We start from the raw sequence: 19,268 nt of genomic DNA on the forward strand, positions 1-19,268 counted from the left end.
CATGAAAATTAAGAAAGACTTTTTTATTTTACCGAACTCTTGATAGCCTGGTTTTGCCACTGGCAAGACAAGGTGGTTCCTAATTAAAAATTGAACTTCCTTGTGTGCATGTACATGAATTTTATGGCTGCTGATCTGCTTTCCTTAGGCTCTGGGACATGGAATACAGGAAACAGTCTTCCCCTTTGGGCTTCTCTTTGTTTGATCTTGAGCCCCTACTGTCTGTGCTTTTACCCCATATCTATCTAGTGATATATACACTCATCTCTGAAAAATTCTTTCATTCTCCACAGGAACACACTAGTTGCGTTCTCCCTTTTCCACCCCCTTTTATGTCCTGTTGGTCTCTATGACCTTCCCTCTCCCTCCTCATCCTTAGTCTTCAAGTCTCCCACTTTCACACAATACAATTGATAGCGGATACTACTGCCATGTGGAGTGGAGACCTAAAAATCTTGGCTCCTTTCAAGTGTAACTGATCAAAGATGGAATCATCATCATCCAGTATCTTATTCCATGTAGACTATTGCTAGCTTAAAAGAATTTGCTCATAATAAGCAGTGACCCATTCTGCTCTCGGATGAGACACAGATTACCTGATGGCCTAGAACAGAGGAACATAGGTGCATCTCGTAGCCTGTGGGAGTCAAAAGAGGAGGAAATGGTAATAGATTAGAGTATTACAGCAATGTTTGTGATCTACAGGATGAAAAGGAAAATGTATTTTTGACATTGTGCTACATACTGAGTGTGTATTCACTGCCAGTGGGACCCATCCATACTTTATTATGTGACTTCTATTTGTGTTTGCTGAGTTATACCTAGATAGACATAGGTGCCGTTTGCTCACATCTGCCACTGCTTTCGCTGGTATCTCTGGAGCCAATAGGAATGGAGTAAGTGTCTGCAAACTATTAATCACCGTCAAGCTTAAGAGTCTTTTTAAAATCTAATGTACTTCAGGTAGACTTATTTGGACCATAGGGCAATGTGAGTTTTCTTGTCTAGTCTCATACATGACATTATGCTGTTTTCTTGGGGATTTGGAATGGCATAAGCTCCTTTAGAAAGTAATTTTTTAAACAGGGTTTTCTACGTGATACCTCATGTCCCCTAGCTCTTTTGTTCTATACAGTATGCTGTGGCTGCTTTCCTTCTAGGCATCTTTATGCTGAGTGGACTATTCTGCTGTGTCTGGCCCAGCAGATAATAATTGTTAGGTACAGTGTGCCATTACAAAGACAAATAATCCGAGACCCCCTCAAACAATGAAATAATCCCACCTTGTTCCTGTGCTAGCTGAAAGGATGTGTATATGGGTATTTTGCTTTGTTAGTCTGGTGCAGGTACAAGTTCTACATAGCAGAACGGTGGGTCTCCAGGTCTTAATGTCCCTTGGAGCTTTGCTCATTAGGGACAACAGCAGGCAGTGCTATTGCTTTTGTGGATGTTCTCCCTCCTTTGGGTCCCCTCCCTTTCCATGTGGTACCATTCTGCTTTGGAGTTCTTCTAGCCCACTAAATACTTCCACTTTACAAACATATAGTTCCACTTTACAAGCAGAGGTGTAGTTTGGTGCTGTTGAAAGTACGCTCTTGACAAAGGAACAGAGATGTTGAAGGAATAACCCGAGTCAGGGCCCCTGCTGTCACAGTCATCAGGTTATTTCTTCATGCTTCAAGTGGTTCTGCAGTATGTAAATTCAGTTAATATTTGAGATGTCCCCTCATATCTGCACCATTAGGTATGCAGTGGATGTCATTCTTTGGTTTAGTCTACTGTGAGCTAGTTTGCTATTTTTTGCCTTTAGGAGAAAAGCCATTTTCATGCCTTTGGGTCAGCTTAGGAATCCATCACTGAAACAATGGATTTTTTAGATGTTGCTGAGTCTGGATGTCCAGAAAGCTATCTTAAAATGAAAAGGCCAACTTGGCTAGTTAGTTTCTGGATTTTATACCCCAAAAACTTCAGCATTTTTCTGTGTTAGAAAACAGTGTTTCTGTTTTTTCTTTTTCCAGGTGATTCTTTAGAAATAAGACCTTTGATCTTGTAAAAGGCTGCTGCTTCTGAAACAACTTTACTAACATTCTGAATTGCACAAGCTTTTGTAAATAGGGTCAGAATCAATCCCCTTAACTCTTCTCAATTTGACATTGAAATGTTTTCTTGTAGCTTTTTCTTCTATGTAAAAATAACTTTGTATCAGTTTCATTTACTGGCAGACCAGCCACTATGATCTTGAGCAAGTCTTTGGCTCAGAAAATAATGGCTTGGGATGGAATACTGAATTCTTTGTTTCCACATCTGCCTTCTCCCATTTGGGTCCATTCCCTTGCTGTTTTGATTCAGCTTTTGTAGTGCTCTTTTTCTTCTCATTTTCTACTCCACCTGGTTTAAGATAGTCCTGCCTAAATCAGTGCTAGCTACTATTGTATTCATGCACTAAGAGAAGAATATAAATTCAAGTATTTTTTTTTTTTTTTTTTCCCCAGATGGTTTCCTCTTCTTACACCCTTTTGTGTATACACAGCCACAGAGGGTACACACAGACGAAAGATATTGTCCCTTCTGTAGCCTCCATTAGAGGCTTCAAAGCTGCTGTGTATTACCAATAAAACACGATTTCCCCAAGATACGTGTCTTAGGGTATAGCTTTGATTCTGTAGGTCTCTGCATTAGAAATCCTGTTAAAACTGCACGGTAGTGCCAGGATTTGGTCATTTCAAGTCCCTACCTCCCCAAAGCCATGAGGTGGCAGCAGCATCCCGAAGTTCAGCATGGCTATTGTGCTGGGTAAGGTAATCACAGGAGAGAGAAAGGGTTAGGTGTCGGGAAATAAGGACGGTCAGAAAAAAAAATGCTTTTGCAGAAGGCGAAAGGGGGTTTTGACTTGTTTTAAACTCCAGTTTCATGCATTTTGATGATAAAAAATCAAGAATTCTACTTTTAAAAAGAGAAAAATGCTGAGAAGCTATTAGTGGAACCCCAATAAAATATACATATTTTTTCTTAAATGTTGTGCCACACAGTTTTGTTTGCTTTCTGAAAAACACAGAAAGGGGCTCACTCAGGTCACTTGTTTTCCCGTGTGTGCCTATTGGGACCTTGCTGCAGGTCCCAGCACAGTTGAAAATGTTATATGTTACTTTTATTCCCTGAAGGTTCTTCTTCCTTGTTACAGAAATACTGCATGGGAATACTTAGAATCAATGCCAGAGTCTTGCAGTGAGTGCCAAAACTGGCATCGTTTTTTTAAATCAAGTGAATTGGATTAAATTTACTACTGTGCAAAGTGCTATCCCAAATCTTAGTCTGAATTATGAAGGTCTGTGTGGGACTTGAGAGGTTGTTAGGCCCTGTGCTTGCTCCCTGTGGAGATTAATTTCATTCGTGCAGTGAAATAATGGGAAGGTGCATTGGACAAAGCCCAGCTTGCTGCTGCTCTTTGTTCTAATAAATGAAGGTATCAGTAGCATATCCACTTTCAGTTAAAGAATGTGCTGATTAAAAGTCAAAAGAGCTGTTGTAAATATTTTCTAATGTAGCGCAAAATGATTTGATTTCATATGCATCTTACACAATTCCATAATACTTTCTCCTCCCTCCTACTTTTTTATTAGTGCTATAGCTATTTGGTGAAAAGATTTGTGATGTTTGTATTACAGAGGTACAGTGTATACAGTAGCTTATCTCTGAAAAGTCTTTCTTCGTACTATTACAGCTTTTAATACTTACTGATTTTCTTTTGCAGGAAAACTGCAAGAAACTTCAACCAACCTATGTGCAAAGCTGCCAGGACAACTGTGGTAGAGGTATGGAATTGAAACATAACAAGCCCTGTACCCGTGGTCAACATACCCCTTTGTTTTACATGGTATTCCAGGGACAGGGTTCTCCATTCCTTGACTCACTAGGGGATTTCATACTAGAGGCTGTGATCTAGCCTGTCTCCTTGGATTACCTACTCCTAACACTATACTGTGTTTTAGTGATTAGTTCGCCATGGTTCCTCAGTTGATTACTGTTCATCTGATCCTGGCCAGGACTTCATATTTGCCGTGATCAGCCTTTGAAGGGAAACATGACAACAGCCTTCAAATTTGTTAATTAAAATAATATGTTTATGAAAGAAGAAATAGTAGGCTTAGGCTGTGCTTGAGAAGGTTCACCTAAGACCTTATGCAAAACTTCCTGAAAATAATGATAAGTACATAGTAACACAGATTGGGCAAATCATGGAGCCATCATAGTTGCAGTCTCTAAAATCTAATTAATTATGTAAATGCCAGTCCAGAATGGATACAGACATTTAGTTATGCCTTGAGAAAGAGGAGGACTAGATGATCTAGAAGTTTCTTCCACTGTTTTTGTCCTTTTTCCTTGTTGTCTAAAACGGTAATGTTTAAAGTGTGGAGCAGCCTACTCTGGAAATATATTGGTGACTGGAGAGTTGCTAAGGCATAGCAATATCTAAAAGACAGGCTGCTCTGTTAGATTTTTTTTTCATCACTATCTGGTAAGTTGTTTTTTTTTTTAATATGCCTGATAAAAGCTAAATAAAGTTTGACAGTAATATCAAGACAAACCCTTCTATACTATTTCTAGTAAATTCTAAATGCTAGAGGCTTATATTTCTTCAGGGTTTTTGTTTTATTTTGTTTGGTGGTTGTTTGGGGTTTTTTTTGTAAAATCTTAGCTGGAAAATTTACTTGTTCTATAAACATCCCTGGATAATACATTTGGGAACTTGAGTTATTTCTTTTTGTTTTACAGAACTATGGCAAAAAATACCTTAGAATTTGTCATATGACTTACAGTGACAATTCAGCACTAGTACATACATTTTCAGAGTTGCTTTTCAAGAAAAGTTTTAAATATTTTTCTCTTTAAAAATGAAATAAGGAATCCTTCATCATTCTCTTTCCTTCTAGTTATTGCCCTTCATACTTTATTCAGTCTGGCATTTAGGGTATTTAAGTAGATCAAAGCCTTCCACCTACATTCCATCTCTTTCTCTCTTTCTGCTCTTCTATCCACATGTGATAGGGTAGAATTTTCTTGTCAGTGAGCAGCAATTATGTGACATCCTTCTTGCTATAATTCCACTTAACAGTCTTCAGTAGCTCTGCTTAGAACTGTGTCCACCATGAGTCTTGTTGCATTTTCAATACCATTTAAAAGCTGACAAGCTTTTTTGCTAGATGTCACATTAATATTACTTTGAAAATCTATTTTTTATGAACAAATTAATGGGTGAAGAGGCACAACCAGAGATCTAGGACAGATAAATATTTTGAGCCAAATGCAATGCCTGATTGGCTTAACTTTTAAGTGTCTTTCTTCCAAAGTGGAATTCAGAATGTTGTGTTTGGATTTAAAGAGTTCAAACTCAGGGAATCGGAAGGAGATATCTCAATATGGCATCTAGTACATCCTCAGTACTGACCATTATCAGACTGCAGCTGTCTAGAGCTAATCACTAGGGAACCTGAGGCAACTGAAAAGTTTTGCCTGACTCCTTAGCACTGTTCAAGGTTGAAGGGTGAAATTCTCAAACCCACTTACAGGGAGAAGAAAAACGTTTGTCCTGGCAGCAGGGATTTCTGAATTCTGGTATCTGTTCCCAGCTCTGTTTCAGTTTTTCACCCACTGACCATTCAGCTTAAGCAGACAGTCCTAGAAGCAGAGATTTGAAGCCATCTCTGTTCCTTTCCATCAAACTAGCTACAGGTCAGACCTGCCTTCAGGGTCATGCATTGATTAATTAGGATTTGAAGGACTGTAGTTTCTCAATCTGGTGTTCCCATCCTGATTTTGAATGTGTAGCTTTGTACCTGTTATGCAGCCAGACTTAGGCTGCTGCCATTTGCTTGTCTAGCACAAAGCACCAAGCTGAGGCAGGTAACTAGGAAAAATCAGACGCATATTCCTCTGTTTCTGATTTTTGAGTTGCTGAAATTTTTCCTTTAAAATGAATGCTATAAATACAGAGAAAAAGAACTGGTTTTCCTTGTAGCTACTCTGATGAGGTTTTTATTTCCTTTTTTTTCTTATTTGTGTGCATCTAGTTTTATCCAGTCTTTTAGAAGCAATCTTTTTTTAGGAACAGAGCTTCATTTATTAAACTTTATGTTAGAAGAATGGGTACTAGGCTGCTCACTTATGTCACTGTTAAGCTCAGTAAGTACATTCAATAACAGAATAACTTGAATTTGGATAGATAGATTTAATCAGAAAGTTATCCTGCCTTGGTGCAAACAAGAGATGGAAACCCCATCCTTCAGTTTTCTCTTGTTCTGGTGGTTAATCACCCTTACTGGTATAAATATGTTTTTTTACTGTAATTAGTTTGGCTTTAGGTTCTATCCAGTGCTTTTACTCTCTTCTGCTAGATTAAAACCTTTCTGAAGCTGGTATTTCCTTCCCAATGAGTGACTCTTCAGTGCTATTGATATGATGAACAGATTGAAGTCTTAGTGATTCTAGCTGTAAACAGTTTTCTTCAGCTCTCCTCTCCTTTTTATGTCCATCTCCTCTCTCTTTTTACTGACACTTTAAAAATGTGACTAACTGGAGTGTTGTTCAACACTAACACTGCCACCACTAGTGTCACATGAAGAGTTAGAGTTAGTCTTTGGTCCTCCTGCTTCCTTGTTTGCATACTTGTACTCTTTGCTGACCATTATATGGGCGGTCATACAGCATTAACTGCTTAAATCTTGTTGATCCGTTTCTGGCATACTTCAAGGAAAGTGTATTCAGTGTTTTCCAACATGCATTCTGTAAGTATGGCAGGTATATCTTGATCACAGATATCTAACCCTGTGTTTTGTTAGGAAACTTGTTATGTTTGAATAGACCTGGTTTATCTGTTGTATCTGGTAACTGCCGCTTTTTTCTTAGGATGTTATTATTTCACCATTCTTTCCTCAGATTTATTTTAGTTTTTGGTTGTTGATAAAAATACGTAATGGCACTTGGCATAGTAAGATCCATAACAAGGGAAATATAAACTGCTGGAAATCCAATCTCAAGGTGTCTGTGAATTTGGTGAAAGTGGGAAGTGCACTGGTAATCAGCTGCATTTGTTAACCTGTCCTTCTAAGTTAACCTGGGGTGCTGTGAAATCTCCTGACATGCATACACAGTAAAGGACACTTTTTTTTTTTCTTTTTAATGTATTAAAGCTGCTGTTCTCTAGTTTACATCAGTGTGACATTTTACATTCTTAGCTGAAGTATGGACAGGCAATTTTTGTAACAACTCACGAGGTGGAAGAACTTGGCAGAATTCTGGATGTGGAGGATAAACGTAGAGACACCGCCCCCCGCGCCCCCGCCCGACACCTAGCAAACTGATAGCTACTGCTTGCTTAAAAACTCTCCTGTGTTGTGAGGAGCAAGGCTGGCTGTGTGTTAGAGAGGCTTCTGAAGGAGGAAGTAGAAGTCAGGCTGTACTGTTACCAGTTAGCTCTGGCACACAGTGGAGTTACATTGGTTTTTAAAATTCCCCTAGAACAAACTTCAGATTGAAGTACCTGACCCTCAGCCATGTTTATTTTGATGAGGCAAATGGTCAGAGGTAGCATTCAGTACCCTCTTTGGGATCAGAAATACATTGATTGTAAACTCCTAATGAAATGCAAGTGGTGTTTGCTGACCTGCACAACTATTTTGAACTGTTACATGCATTTCTTCTGTTTATGTAAGAGATAGGTAGTAGAACCTGTTAACATTCTTGATAATAAGGATGTGTGATGATGCACAAATCTGTAAAGATGTAAAAATGGTCTGTAAAGATCCAACTGTGCTTAGTCCAGTGGAATTTCTACTTTAATGTAAAGATGATCAGTATTAAGTGTCAAAAAGAAATTTTCAACTGAATCATGATTCCTGTTACTTGTAAGGTAACATTTGCAGAGAAAAATGTTAAATAATCCAGTATCGGCAGCATTAGTTAGTTTGGCTTTATTGATACAAGAAAGCAAAATGATACAGGAGTTTAATTGTTTTTTAGTTTTTCTACAGTGTAGCATTTTAAAGTTCTCTGTTCATCTGCTTCTGCAAGATGAAGTGAGGAGTTAAGTACGTAGTCAGAGCTGTAGCTTTGTTTGGACCTGAGCCTGAGGCTTTCAGTTGATTTTCAGATCTATAAACACTCTTCTGCTCCTGTTGCAGAGATGGGAAAATCAGGAAATCAGCTGATCTAAGAGGAGCTCGGTGGTCACAAGTTATATACGAGCACTAGCCCTTATAAAGGTGCAGGGGAATGGCTTGGCACGTGAAGGAACTTGAGGGGTTGTGTGGTTTTACATACATGGTAACGTTTCCAGCACTGTTGAATGAGGGACATGTTTGCTGAATTCAGCAGGTGGCACTGCTGGCGGGCTGCTCGACAGACCCTTCAAATTGCGTGGTGGGAAATGAAATGTGTAGCAGCTCAGAGTTACGGCCAGGAGGCCACCTGGATGTGTGCCCAGACTGCTACGGCGAGGGCTGTGGTGTTAGAATGCTTCCTAAGATGTGCATCTTCCTGCAGAGGTTCCTGTGAGCCCCACCAGGAGGCCCAGCTTTTGGTGATGAAGCCTCTTTTTCGAGGCAACCCAAAGCCAAAGGAAAAAAACATGCTGTAACCTCGGTGGGTGTGGGTGTCATCACAGCACGGGAGAGATGAAGGGTGATACAGGCTTGGGTTCTTGCTCTCTGCCACAGAGGAATACATAAACATCCACAACAGCTGCAAACATCCCTAAGCTGTTGTCTGTTTTCTTGCCATAGTTATTCTTTGCTGTGAAACCTACTGAATACTTGGCCCTGGTGAAGTGGTTTGAGATCTCAGCCATCATATAAGTGTTTGGTATTGGTAATAGTAATATGTTTAGAAATATTTATTGACTGGTGGTTTGAATATCCAGTTTGAATAATTTTCTTGTCCCAGACTGCAGAGGATGGCTAAATATATCTCCCTGTGTAAACAGCATTTCCACCTCAAATAATATCAGAGGAGGAAAAAAAAAGTGTACTTCCTCATAAAAATGCATTAAATAAAAATCATTAAACCCTGCATTTTATCTCTGGTTGCCTGGTAACAACACAGCCACGTCAGTGAGTGCCATTATCTCAGGTACAATGAACTGCGCTGCACTAAGGGACAGAAGCAGACTGAAATAAGCTGTTTGTATCCCGTTATCTGTGCTAAATCATGGCATTGTGTTTTATTGACGAAACTGGAAAATGCACCTTTTTCTTGCTGTGTATTCCCGCAAGTGCTTTAATGACACCAAAACCTTCCTCAGATGCTTAGCTTTGTTCTGATGAATTCTTCAAGGTTTTTGCACAGTGACAGTTTACGCTAATAAAGCCTGTAAGTACTATTTTAAAGTAGGAGAAGAATCTTAAAGAACCTTTTCCCTTACCTGGATCCCGCAGCCATGGAACTCGAAACTGAACCCTGCTACAGGAAGGAGTTCTGGATTTGGGGTGAGCACAGACCAAAGTCTGTGTTTTTGGGAAACCACAGATCAGGATTTGAGGCCAGAAAGAATACAGAATTGAGGTCCAATGTGCAAGTGCTGTAACCACTGAGTTGTTCTGTTGCTATAGCCTTTTTCAATATTGTTTAATTGCTCAGTGATGATTCTGTGTGCACTTGAGGGGATGATTGCTGAGGGGGTGTCCCAGGCATCTGCAGCTGGGGAGTGTTTTGTTTGAAAATCCCATTTGGCACAGGGTGGACATTTAAGCTGCTTAGTCCTGTCACCTTACCAGCAGCTTCTGGCACAAGTGACAGTAGAATTCAAGTTGCCATAATATATTAATATAATACATAAGAAATATATACCTGAGATACAAAAATATATATAATTAGTGTAAGTATGGAGGTCTTTGCATCTAAAACATCTAGGTGGCTAGTCAGGGCTTTTGACTGCATGACTGGATTTGCCTGTCTAGGTTTTGGCTAAATCCTCAATCAGAGATGCTTGTGGATTAGAATTTAGATAACTCATTTATAGTGTATAGACATTACAGTATCCTTTCACAAAGGAACATTAGATGGAACATTTGAGTGAATGCTTGTGGGAGAGTAACTATGAAATGCAAGCTTGTGGTCCTTAGAAAGCACAGAAGGGAAAATATCAAATTATTAGGAATTCTTCTTAGGAAGACTGATTTTGTGAGCTTCAAGACTTGGTATATGAAGGTTTCTGGGAGGTATAGCTAGGAAGAAATGAAGTTAGGGAAATACTATGTTGAGAGCTTCTCTGGCATGGAGAAAGCATTGGAAAAACAGTAGGAGCTTGACCATGATCACAACCATTGCAATGTCAAACACAGAAAATAAAAACGACAGAAAGTGATACCAAGATCAGATGTCTGACGCTAAGCATTACAAACCCCAAACAAACAAGAAAAGCTTAAGCACGTAGGAGCAAACTCAGAAATCTGCAGCCCAGTATAAAATAAAGAAAGCTTGGAAGTAGCAAGAAATCTTTCTAAGAGTACATACATAGTGGGCCAGGAGACAAAGAACGTTGATACTTCACTGCTCAATGAGGAAATTAAAACTACCAATGCAGAGTACAAAAAAGGCTAAAGTGTTTAATGCCTTTTCTGCTTCAGAATCCAGCAATGATAAAAGGCAGTTTGGTGGCTGTTATGATGCCAGTCATAGAAGGCTGAGGAACAAGTGAGAGAAAGATTGGAATTGAAATCCAGGGGCTGCTACTATCGATTTGGAAAACCAGCTCCTAGACATGTTTGCACGCCATTGCCACAGTAATTTTAGTTTGCCAAAATGAAGCCTACCCTCAGGTGCCTGAACGCTCTTTTGTGGTTTTTATTTCCCTTCCTTGTATTTGGTTCCTTGCTCTGTGTGTGCATGTGTTTATTAAAAGAACAGAAAACCAAAGCATTTTTACAGCTGTTATGCAAACCACCTTATGATTTGAGAAGCCCTGGAATAGGCAGAGCTAGAAGGGAGTTCATAAAGTAGTAGTTCTTACATTTACTTAACATGCTTCTGATTTTCATGGGAATAAACTTCTTTAATAGTTAATTTATCTACCAGGGGTGGTGTTTTGTTTTGTTTTTTCCTACAGTTGCTTTTATTTTATATATAACCTAATTATGTGGATTTGGACTTAGCACTTCAGAATTAGCTGGATTAGTGAACATTAAGTGGTTACAATTCATAGCAGATCAAATTTTTGCTGACTGCTGTTCAGATGGTTTTATCTACACACAACATTGTGCTACAAGATTTGAACTTTTTTTTTTTAATCTGTCTTCTATGTTTTATTCCTTTCTAAATTGATACTTTATTGAATGAGTATCATAAGCTTTCTCAGCTTTCAGCTTTGGAAGTTCATTGCAGATGTAAACACAATCTTTAGTGAAAAAAAATCCTTTTATTCTTTTCACATATGTTAAGAATAAATATGACATTCAAAAAGAACAAACTAAAGCAAGTCCATGGCTGATCAGTAGATAGTGCAGATTGCCAGGAAGTCAGTGTGCTGGGGAAACCGATGGAAAGCCTCTTTTTGCTCCTGAAGATAATTTTTTTTTTCATAATAATTTGTAGAAAGCCAGATGTAGTGTGCATTTGAAGTATATTTAATTAACAGTACTCGTGTCCTATATCATGAGAAATTGAAAATTAATAGGATTTAAAATACTACATATTTAACTTTTCTTTGCATGTATGATAAATTAATGACAATTCTTATGCCCTGCTTTGTATGTAAGATGCATTAATCAGTCAGTGATTTATCAGTCTATGCTTTTTAAATCATACATGATTATAGAACTGAAAGGATTGTGCAGAGAGTTTTAGACATGAGTCAAGGAATTTATATACATACATACTTTTATTTATGTATCTGAAAGCAATAATTTGTTTTCTGTGCTATTAACATCTGTGATGGAGATTTCCAGTACAAAAGAAGAAAGATTTGATATTCAAATTGAAAATCTTACAAATAGTTTACAATGTGAGTAATTGCCTACTGATGTGAGCAGATGCATTTTTTCAGGTGGTCAAAATATTGAGATTTGGAAAGCTGCAGCCTTGTAACTTGCTACAGTGAGAATTTTGGAGTAATTGTGTGAATGAGTAACTCAGGTTTTAGTCTTCTCCTGCAACATTCTTCCCTGCAAATGCTATAGAACATAATTACTCAGTGAAGAATGTGAGGATTTAAGGAGAAGGACTGAGATACCAAGACTGTCTTGACTTCAAATCATGCTGATTTTTCAGGCTGCAGAAGACAGTAGAAGAATGGATGAGGACTGCAGATTAATTTTATTTTTCTGTGTCCCAAATAGCGCCCTGGTGTACATTTGAAAGTCACTTGGTATTCAGTTTTTTTCCAAAACTGTGTTAAATTGCTTTATAGAAAATTTGCAGTCATAAAGTCCAGTGTGCGGAAATGCACTCCCATTGATATGCCCATGACTTAAATAATAAGTGCCTTTGTTTGCCACTTGTGATTAAGCTGGAGAAAGCAATAGCTAAACAGATCTTAAAATAAGTGATGTGATTTTAAACAGTTGGGGTTTTTTTATTCTAGAAAAGCAGGCACATGTCTCTTTTTGTTGTTAACCTTTGGAATAGGTCAAATGTATTATTTTTGGCGTTTTATGTTAAAGTAAGCAGGGAAAAGCAAAGAGGGGAGCTGGGCTGTATTCCTGATCAAAACGGGGGAGTTATGTAGCCAGCTGGCAGTGTAAGCAGTGTGGTAAGGAGATTTGTGCCCCCCAAGCTCTGAAAATGCTGAATTTCTCAAACACTGAGAATCAAGAGCTGCAAAGGAAGGTGCAAACACACCTAGCAATTAGTTTGAGTAAACTAAACTTCTCAATAAAATCAGTTTTAGGTTCAATTTTTTTCCCACAGTACCTTCAAAATAGACACTTGCATTTTTATGCCAGAATTTTTGCCTATTTGAATTCCGGGCTGATGGAAGTTATACTGATGTCTCACAGTTCTACCTTGTTCTTTTGAGTGAATTAGGTGAGTTCTTATGCACCTTCATTTCTGTTGCTTTATGCTGTTCAGTATTTCTGTTTGGGTTTTTCTTCTTTTAATTGTTCATTTTGGAAAGCCTCGTAGCTTTTGTAATGTCTTGGGATGAGACCAGCTGAGAAGCAGGCTTTCTGGCTTGGACAGCAGCACATTCTTGATCCCGTGGTGTTTAGTTACCTCCTGTAAGGCAGGCGCTTTGTGTTTGCCTTTGCCAGCAGCAATTAGAAAAGACTCCTGACCCCACCATGCACACTGAAGAAGACTATCCCTTCATTTTCATGAGGTATGTGTGTACTCAGTTTCTCCTGGTGTTCATACATTGAGAAAAGTTATTTTTAAATTTTTTTTACATTTTACATTTACATTTTTTTACAAAGTCTTAGATTTTACAGAAATGCGGTGGTAGATGTGTTTCATTCCTTCAAAATTAGAACTAATTTGGGATTTTAAGAAACTCTAGATTTAAGGCACTAAATTGAGCCGTCATGCAAGTAGAAATGAATTGCTGTTTGTGATGGATTCCAGCACGGTTAAACATATGCTAACCAAATGTACCCAATCTAGACATCTACCAGGAGGCTTATGGGAAAGCAGAGAACCAGATTAGTTATGTGATGTTGGCAACCCAACCACCCATCTCAAGACATCATCTAGACTTTGAGACATAAGAACAAAAATTGCTAAATGAATGTGAAGGTTTCTGAGAATGCTGAATTTTTCTTTCAGCAATTCAGAAGAATCAGAGATGGCAAAGAAACGTATCATTCATGATCTCTATTTTGAGGGGAGTGGGGAGGAAATGGTTAAAACCCCAAACAGTTTATAAAACAACTGTTCAAATAAGTTGTGTAAGTGTTCTCTTGGGAATTTTAAGCCAATTGATATTGGCTTGATGTACTTCAGTGTTCATTCCTCCTGATAATAAATACAGAGACAGAATAGAAAACTTGGTATGATCAGGAGATTAGAGGTCTAGAGGGAAAGAAATTAGAATTTTCTCGCTAGGCTATGGTAAGCAAAAACTTATTTTTATGGCGTGAAGGACTGATTGAACATGTTTCTGACAGCTTCAATATCAAATAATATTTTTGGTTCTGTGAAGCACTTCATTCTTGCTTTTTATTTCCGTATATGTCTAGTGCTCTCCTTTGCAAGTAGCTTTGAGGAAGATAATGATTAAATGTAATAAAGTTTTGTATTTTCTTAAAGTTTGTAACTTACAGTATCTTGATACCGACATTCTTGTGGTTTCTGATTAATCTTTTGAAAGTGTCTAAGCTGAATGACATACTACCATCAGTTGTTCTTTCTTCCAGTCCTTCCCTTGAAAAATACTCTGACTACCTTCTTCCTTAATACTGTGAAAAAGTTTTATTAATCTTGAATATTTGGGAGTTTTGGGATATCACCTATGGTTTTGAAAGTGAAATGGACCACACTGATCCCTCATTGAGAAATAAACTGGTAGCACCTAAAGTAGTCTTCAGAAATGTTTGTGAACTACTACTGTCTATAATGAACATCTGAATAAGGAGGGTAACTAGTACATGTGTGCATATAAAGTGTCATTTTGAGATGATGTGTCTTTTTGTTGCCTTCATTGACATACATGCAGGGTTTCTTTTTCTTACCAGAGAGAACCAGCAACATAATTTGTTACAAAATAGCTGCTAATGTATTGTTTTACCCTAATGACCTTCCTGTATGTCTCCTGCTTACCATTCTCTGGCCTGATCCTTAGAGGTATTCCTTGAATTTGAGGGTGGATTAATTGGATTTACATAGTCTGGAAAATACGAAGAATGGTGCAATTAAATTGCTGATTGTTTTTGTTTTTTAAATTAATTATTTTTCTTTACTTTTCTACCTCTCCCTTCAGTACTTAAAATTCCTCTTTACTCATTTTTGAAAGTAAAGCTTAAATTTATCTCCTGACCTTTAAGTTACATTTCTTTGAATGTGTAGGAGATGAGATCTCTTCCAATGTCTTTTTATTTGTCATTTCTCTGATATGAGTAAGAAAATATTTTTTTTGAGAAAAAAGCTGATTTTTTTTTTTTTAGGTTTCAATAATTCCTGGTAATGTGTGAGTAATTTTAAGAAAAAGTCAGTTATTTATTTACACCTTCTAATCAGTTAAAAATCTTTCAATCGAATGTATTTTGAAAAAAAGCAATGAAGTACAGGAATAATGTATTTGAAGCAATGTTTTGATGGCAAAAATGTTAAACATATAATTTCAGTAGAGTTAATATTGGTAGCAGCTGTTCTGTTCTGAAGTGGAAGGATTTGGGATGTGGCTAGTTACCTTACTCAGCAGAGCTACGCTTTACAGGTTAAGCAGGTTCTTCTGCCACTAGCACCTCTTAACAAATGAAGATTATGTTCCCAGATTGTGAGGGTTTTGTTTGTTTTCTTCTGACTACTTTCCTATTATTTTAATTATTTGATTGAAATATAATTTCATAATTTAATAAAAAACATTTTCCAAAATTGCCTTTTCCAGATCTGAGAAGGCAATTTTATGTGTATTGCATGTGGATGGTTAAGTTTCATTTTTTAAGAACTTAGGTACTGAATACAAATTGGATACTTTATAATTAAAAGGTAAGAGCATAATTATGTTTCCATTTTTGTTGTCACTACTATCGTCCAGTTGAGTGTAAAAAATAAGCACTGAGCACTATGTAATCACTCATTTTATGAAGAAAGCACAAGTCACAAAACATGATCACAACCAGCATGACTTCGTTGATGACTTTTATCAAAACAACCAGTTTTAAGAAGGCTTTAGGAAGGAATCACTCCTTAGGTTTGCCTGCAGCAGGAGGCTGGGTTGGTTGGTAATACTGGGACTGGTAGATTGCTGGATCTTAATCTCTCATGCTTTTAATTCAGGCAATTTTACAGTAGAAAAATAGTGTAAAATGGAAATTAATTAATTAAGGATGCAAGAAAATAGCTATCATGTTATCATTTCTGCTTCTTGACGCATACAGAATTATATAGATCTACTTGTGCAAATCATCGAACAAGCAGTTCCATCAATTTAATGGAGTAACTTCAGTAACCAGTAATAGTTAGCAGACTTTGCTTTTTTCTTCATTATCTACTTTGCAAACATCTTGAGGAAGACCCTGCATGCTTCAGTTAATAATTGCAGAAAACATTTTTACAGTAGATATTTATAGGCACAGTTGATAGCAGGCATTTATTGTTGAAGTAGCTACTTTTTTATAAAATCCTTCTATTGTAATTTAAGTGAGTCTGCATAAGTGAATTTTTATTTTGGGTAGAACTGACCAGTTACAAGAAGGAAAAAAAAAGGAAAATACATTGGTTTGAGAGTGTTATTTTTTTAGGTTTATTCTTTTGATAAATTTCAATATCTTCTGACTTTGAGCATGTTCCTGGAACTTAAGCATATCATCTATCCTGGCTGTGTTAAAATGAGACTAGCTTCAAAATTTCTGAAGTGTAGATCTATGTATATGCTAGAACTTTTTCAGAGGCTGGTTACATTTTTCATATTCTTTCATGTATGCACACAGCTTTACATATAGATAGCTTTTGTAGTTAAGTGTGCTTCCTCTTTTTTTGCAGTTATCTCAGAACTGCTATGCATGAGTACCTAAAGCAGGTGATTTAGTGCAGTCTTTTCTTTGCTGTCAGCAGCACAGCGTGGAGGGAGATGTTGAATGCAAGGAATGGAAAGCCTCGGAGGAAACAGGCAGCAAGTGCAGAGAAATGTGAGAGCAGAGATTAAGCCTGAGGCAACCAGAAATGGAGGTAATTGAGGAGATTTAGAACAGAGAAAACAAAGGTGAAATGAGTGTAATCTAGCAGGGGCTCCTAATTTATGAGGATCTGTAGCCACGTGACAGAAAACCTGGAGACAAACCTAGGAGATTTATGTCAGCTTTGCTTCCCTAAGGATCAGATATGACATACTGGCAACACACCTCACTGTCCATAGGATTTTCATTCTTATGGAACTGGCAAATAAAGAACAGCTGTGTCCTGTTCCTATGTTGTAAAGAGAAGGAAGCACACAGTGAAATTACAAGAGATAAAGAGAAATGTTTTTCATATGAGTTGAATTGTAGAAATACAATGATAGTCTTTAGGTCCCAAGAAAACTATTAGACAAGTCCATGGTCCATCAGAAGCTATGAAGCAAAGTTGCCTATGTCCAGCCTCTGACTGAGGACATCCTTAAACTGCACATTGCTAGAAGCTGGGAGAATAGAAGCAGGAGCACCATGCTCTTTTAAGCTCTTGTTCTTTGCCATGAAGAAGGGTTACTGGACTAAATGGACCTTTAATGTGACCCAGATTAATCTCATTAGACTAAAGGTACTCTAATAAATCTGAACTTTACAGACGTTTACTGTTCCCCTGCCCCTCAGTATGCTTATGAAGACATTAATTCTAAGTCTGATGTGAGCATAACGTGACAATTACTGACCAAGATGTGCCTTTATGAGACTACTTGGTAGCTGTTAGCTTCTAAAAGTTGTAAATGTCCCTTTTTCAGGGTGACTATCAACTGACTGTCCTTTCATTACAATAGGAGTTTGGCAGGAGTAGAAATTTCATAGTCTGGCTGATTTTAGAGTAAAAAAAACCTCTGTATCATCTCCCTGAATGCAGGCAGAACTAAGTAAATATTAACTTACTTTGTTCTTTTCCATAGCCCAGTAAGTTTGAGTAGTGTCTTCTTAATTTTCAATGACCTGTTTTCAGAGTGTATTCCACTGTTTTACAGTATCAAAGCTCTTTGTAAAATTTGGTCTAAACAATTAAAATTAAGACTGACTTTTTTTTCTTGTCTGTCATTAACGATGGGGAATGGTTGATAACAGTTTCTGTGATCTTGAGTGAAGACACAATTTTTATTCATAACCTTTACTGTGGTTTTTAATTTTTTAAATTTTTTTATGTTTTTATAAATGTTACAATGAATTTTACAGTGATATCCTGAATATTCCAGTAGTAAACTGTAGAAGTACACTAATGAGTTTGTCTTGAGCATCTAAAGGGCTAGATTTTATTTCATTTTTCTGTTGTTTTGGTCAGTTGACCAGTTTTAATATTTTATTCTACTTATGTTCTGCTGGATATTTTTATCATTTCAGTTTGAAGAACTGAAGTATACTAGAATAATTAAGATAGTGATAGAGAGATTTAATAAAGCCAGTGTAAAACTACTTAAAAATGCATAGGTTTTGTTAAGCTCTCTCTCTCCCCCCCAGTCTCCTTTTTTCTCTTTCACCCACCCACCCATGCAAATTTTGGATTTTTTTTCCCCATAATAAGGAATTATATTGTCATTTCTGGTTATAGCGCAGTTTTATGAAAACTGAGATTTAAAACTAAAACAGCTGAAAACACATATCATAAGGGACCTAATTAAGCTGCAGAAAAAGGTTACAAGGTGCATACTCAAAGGAAAGGCCTTTTTATTTTCAAGTGTTTTGGCAGGAATAGTTTTGTCATTGTAATGTTCTTGCCAATTTTTGATCAAAACCCAGAGTACTTTATTTTTCTTACTGGAAGTCTATAACCTTCCAGGTTCCCTTTCTCTCTCTGGAAGCCTTCAGAAATTCTGAGATAAAACTCTAGAAGAGTAGCTGAATTTCAAAAATAGCAAAAATAAATCAAACTAAGAAGGGAAAAGTAGATGTAAATTACAGAAGGAAATGAAACAAATGACCATTGATTCTATGAGTGCTGATACCAAAAGGAACAGCAGAAGGCTCTTGTGAATCATAGCAGGGAACAGCTTTCGTGTTCTGGGTTTATCTTGCAGATAAAGCAGTATTCAGAAATGATGAATTTATTCATTCTGCTCCCATTGTCAGCAGACAAGATTTGCAAGAACTTTTATACCCAGGAGGAAAACCAATACTGTGAAACTCTTGAAACAATGAAAGAATTTCTTGAATCATGCATCAGACCCTTCCTAGAAGAGGGAACTCGGCCCATATGGTCTCTTGAAGTTACTCTTTAGCTTTACCTGTGTAGCAAAGATGTAAACATTTTCTATCTTCTAGCACATTGATGAAGTTAAGATTTAAAATGAACAGGTGATCAAGGCAATCTAAATGGTACCAGAATATTTTGATTTGCTGATTTAGAAAAGTGCAGGAGGTGGTCTGCCCTGATTAGTTCCCTCTTTACGCTTTGCCAGACTTTAAGTCTCTTGGGTGGGATGTCATACAATGATTTTTTATGTTTAG

The 19,268-nt window shown here is 37.3% G+C and overlaps 1 protein-coding gene across 1 annotated transcript in view; it reads left to right on the forward strand.

Annotated features, from left to right (window-relative positions):
- OXCT1 (3-oxoacid CoA-transferase 1) overlaps window positions 1-19,268 on the forward strand; it is an 86,128-nt gene that overhangs the window by 22,469 nt on the left and 44,391 nt on the right. The window contains exon 7 of the mRNA XM_055790906.1: window positions 3,752-3,812. Coding sequence (XP_055646881.1) covers window positions 3,752-3,812 — 61 coding nt within the window. The remainder of the gene's footprint in view (window positions 1-3,751; window positions 3,813-19,268) is intronic.

Source organism: Falco peregrinus, chromosome Z (genome assembly GCF_023634155.1).
Source record: "Falco peregrinus isolate bFalPer1 chromosome Z, bFalPer1.pri, whole genome shotgun sequence".
NCBI classification, from domain to species: Eukaryota; Metazoa; Chordata; class Aves; order Falconiformes; family Falconidae; genus Falco; species Falco peregrinus.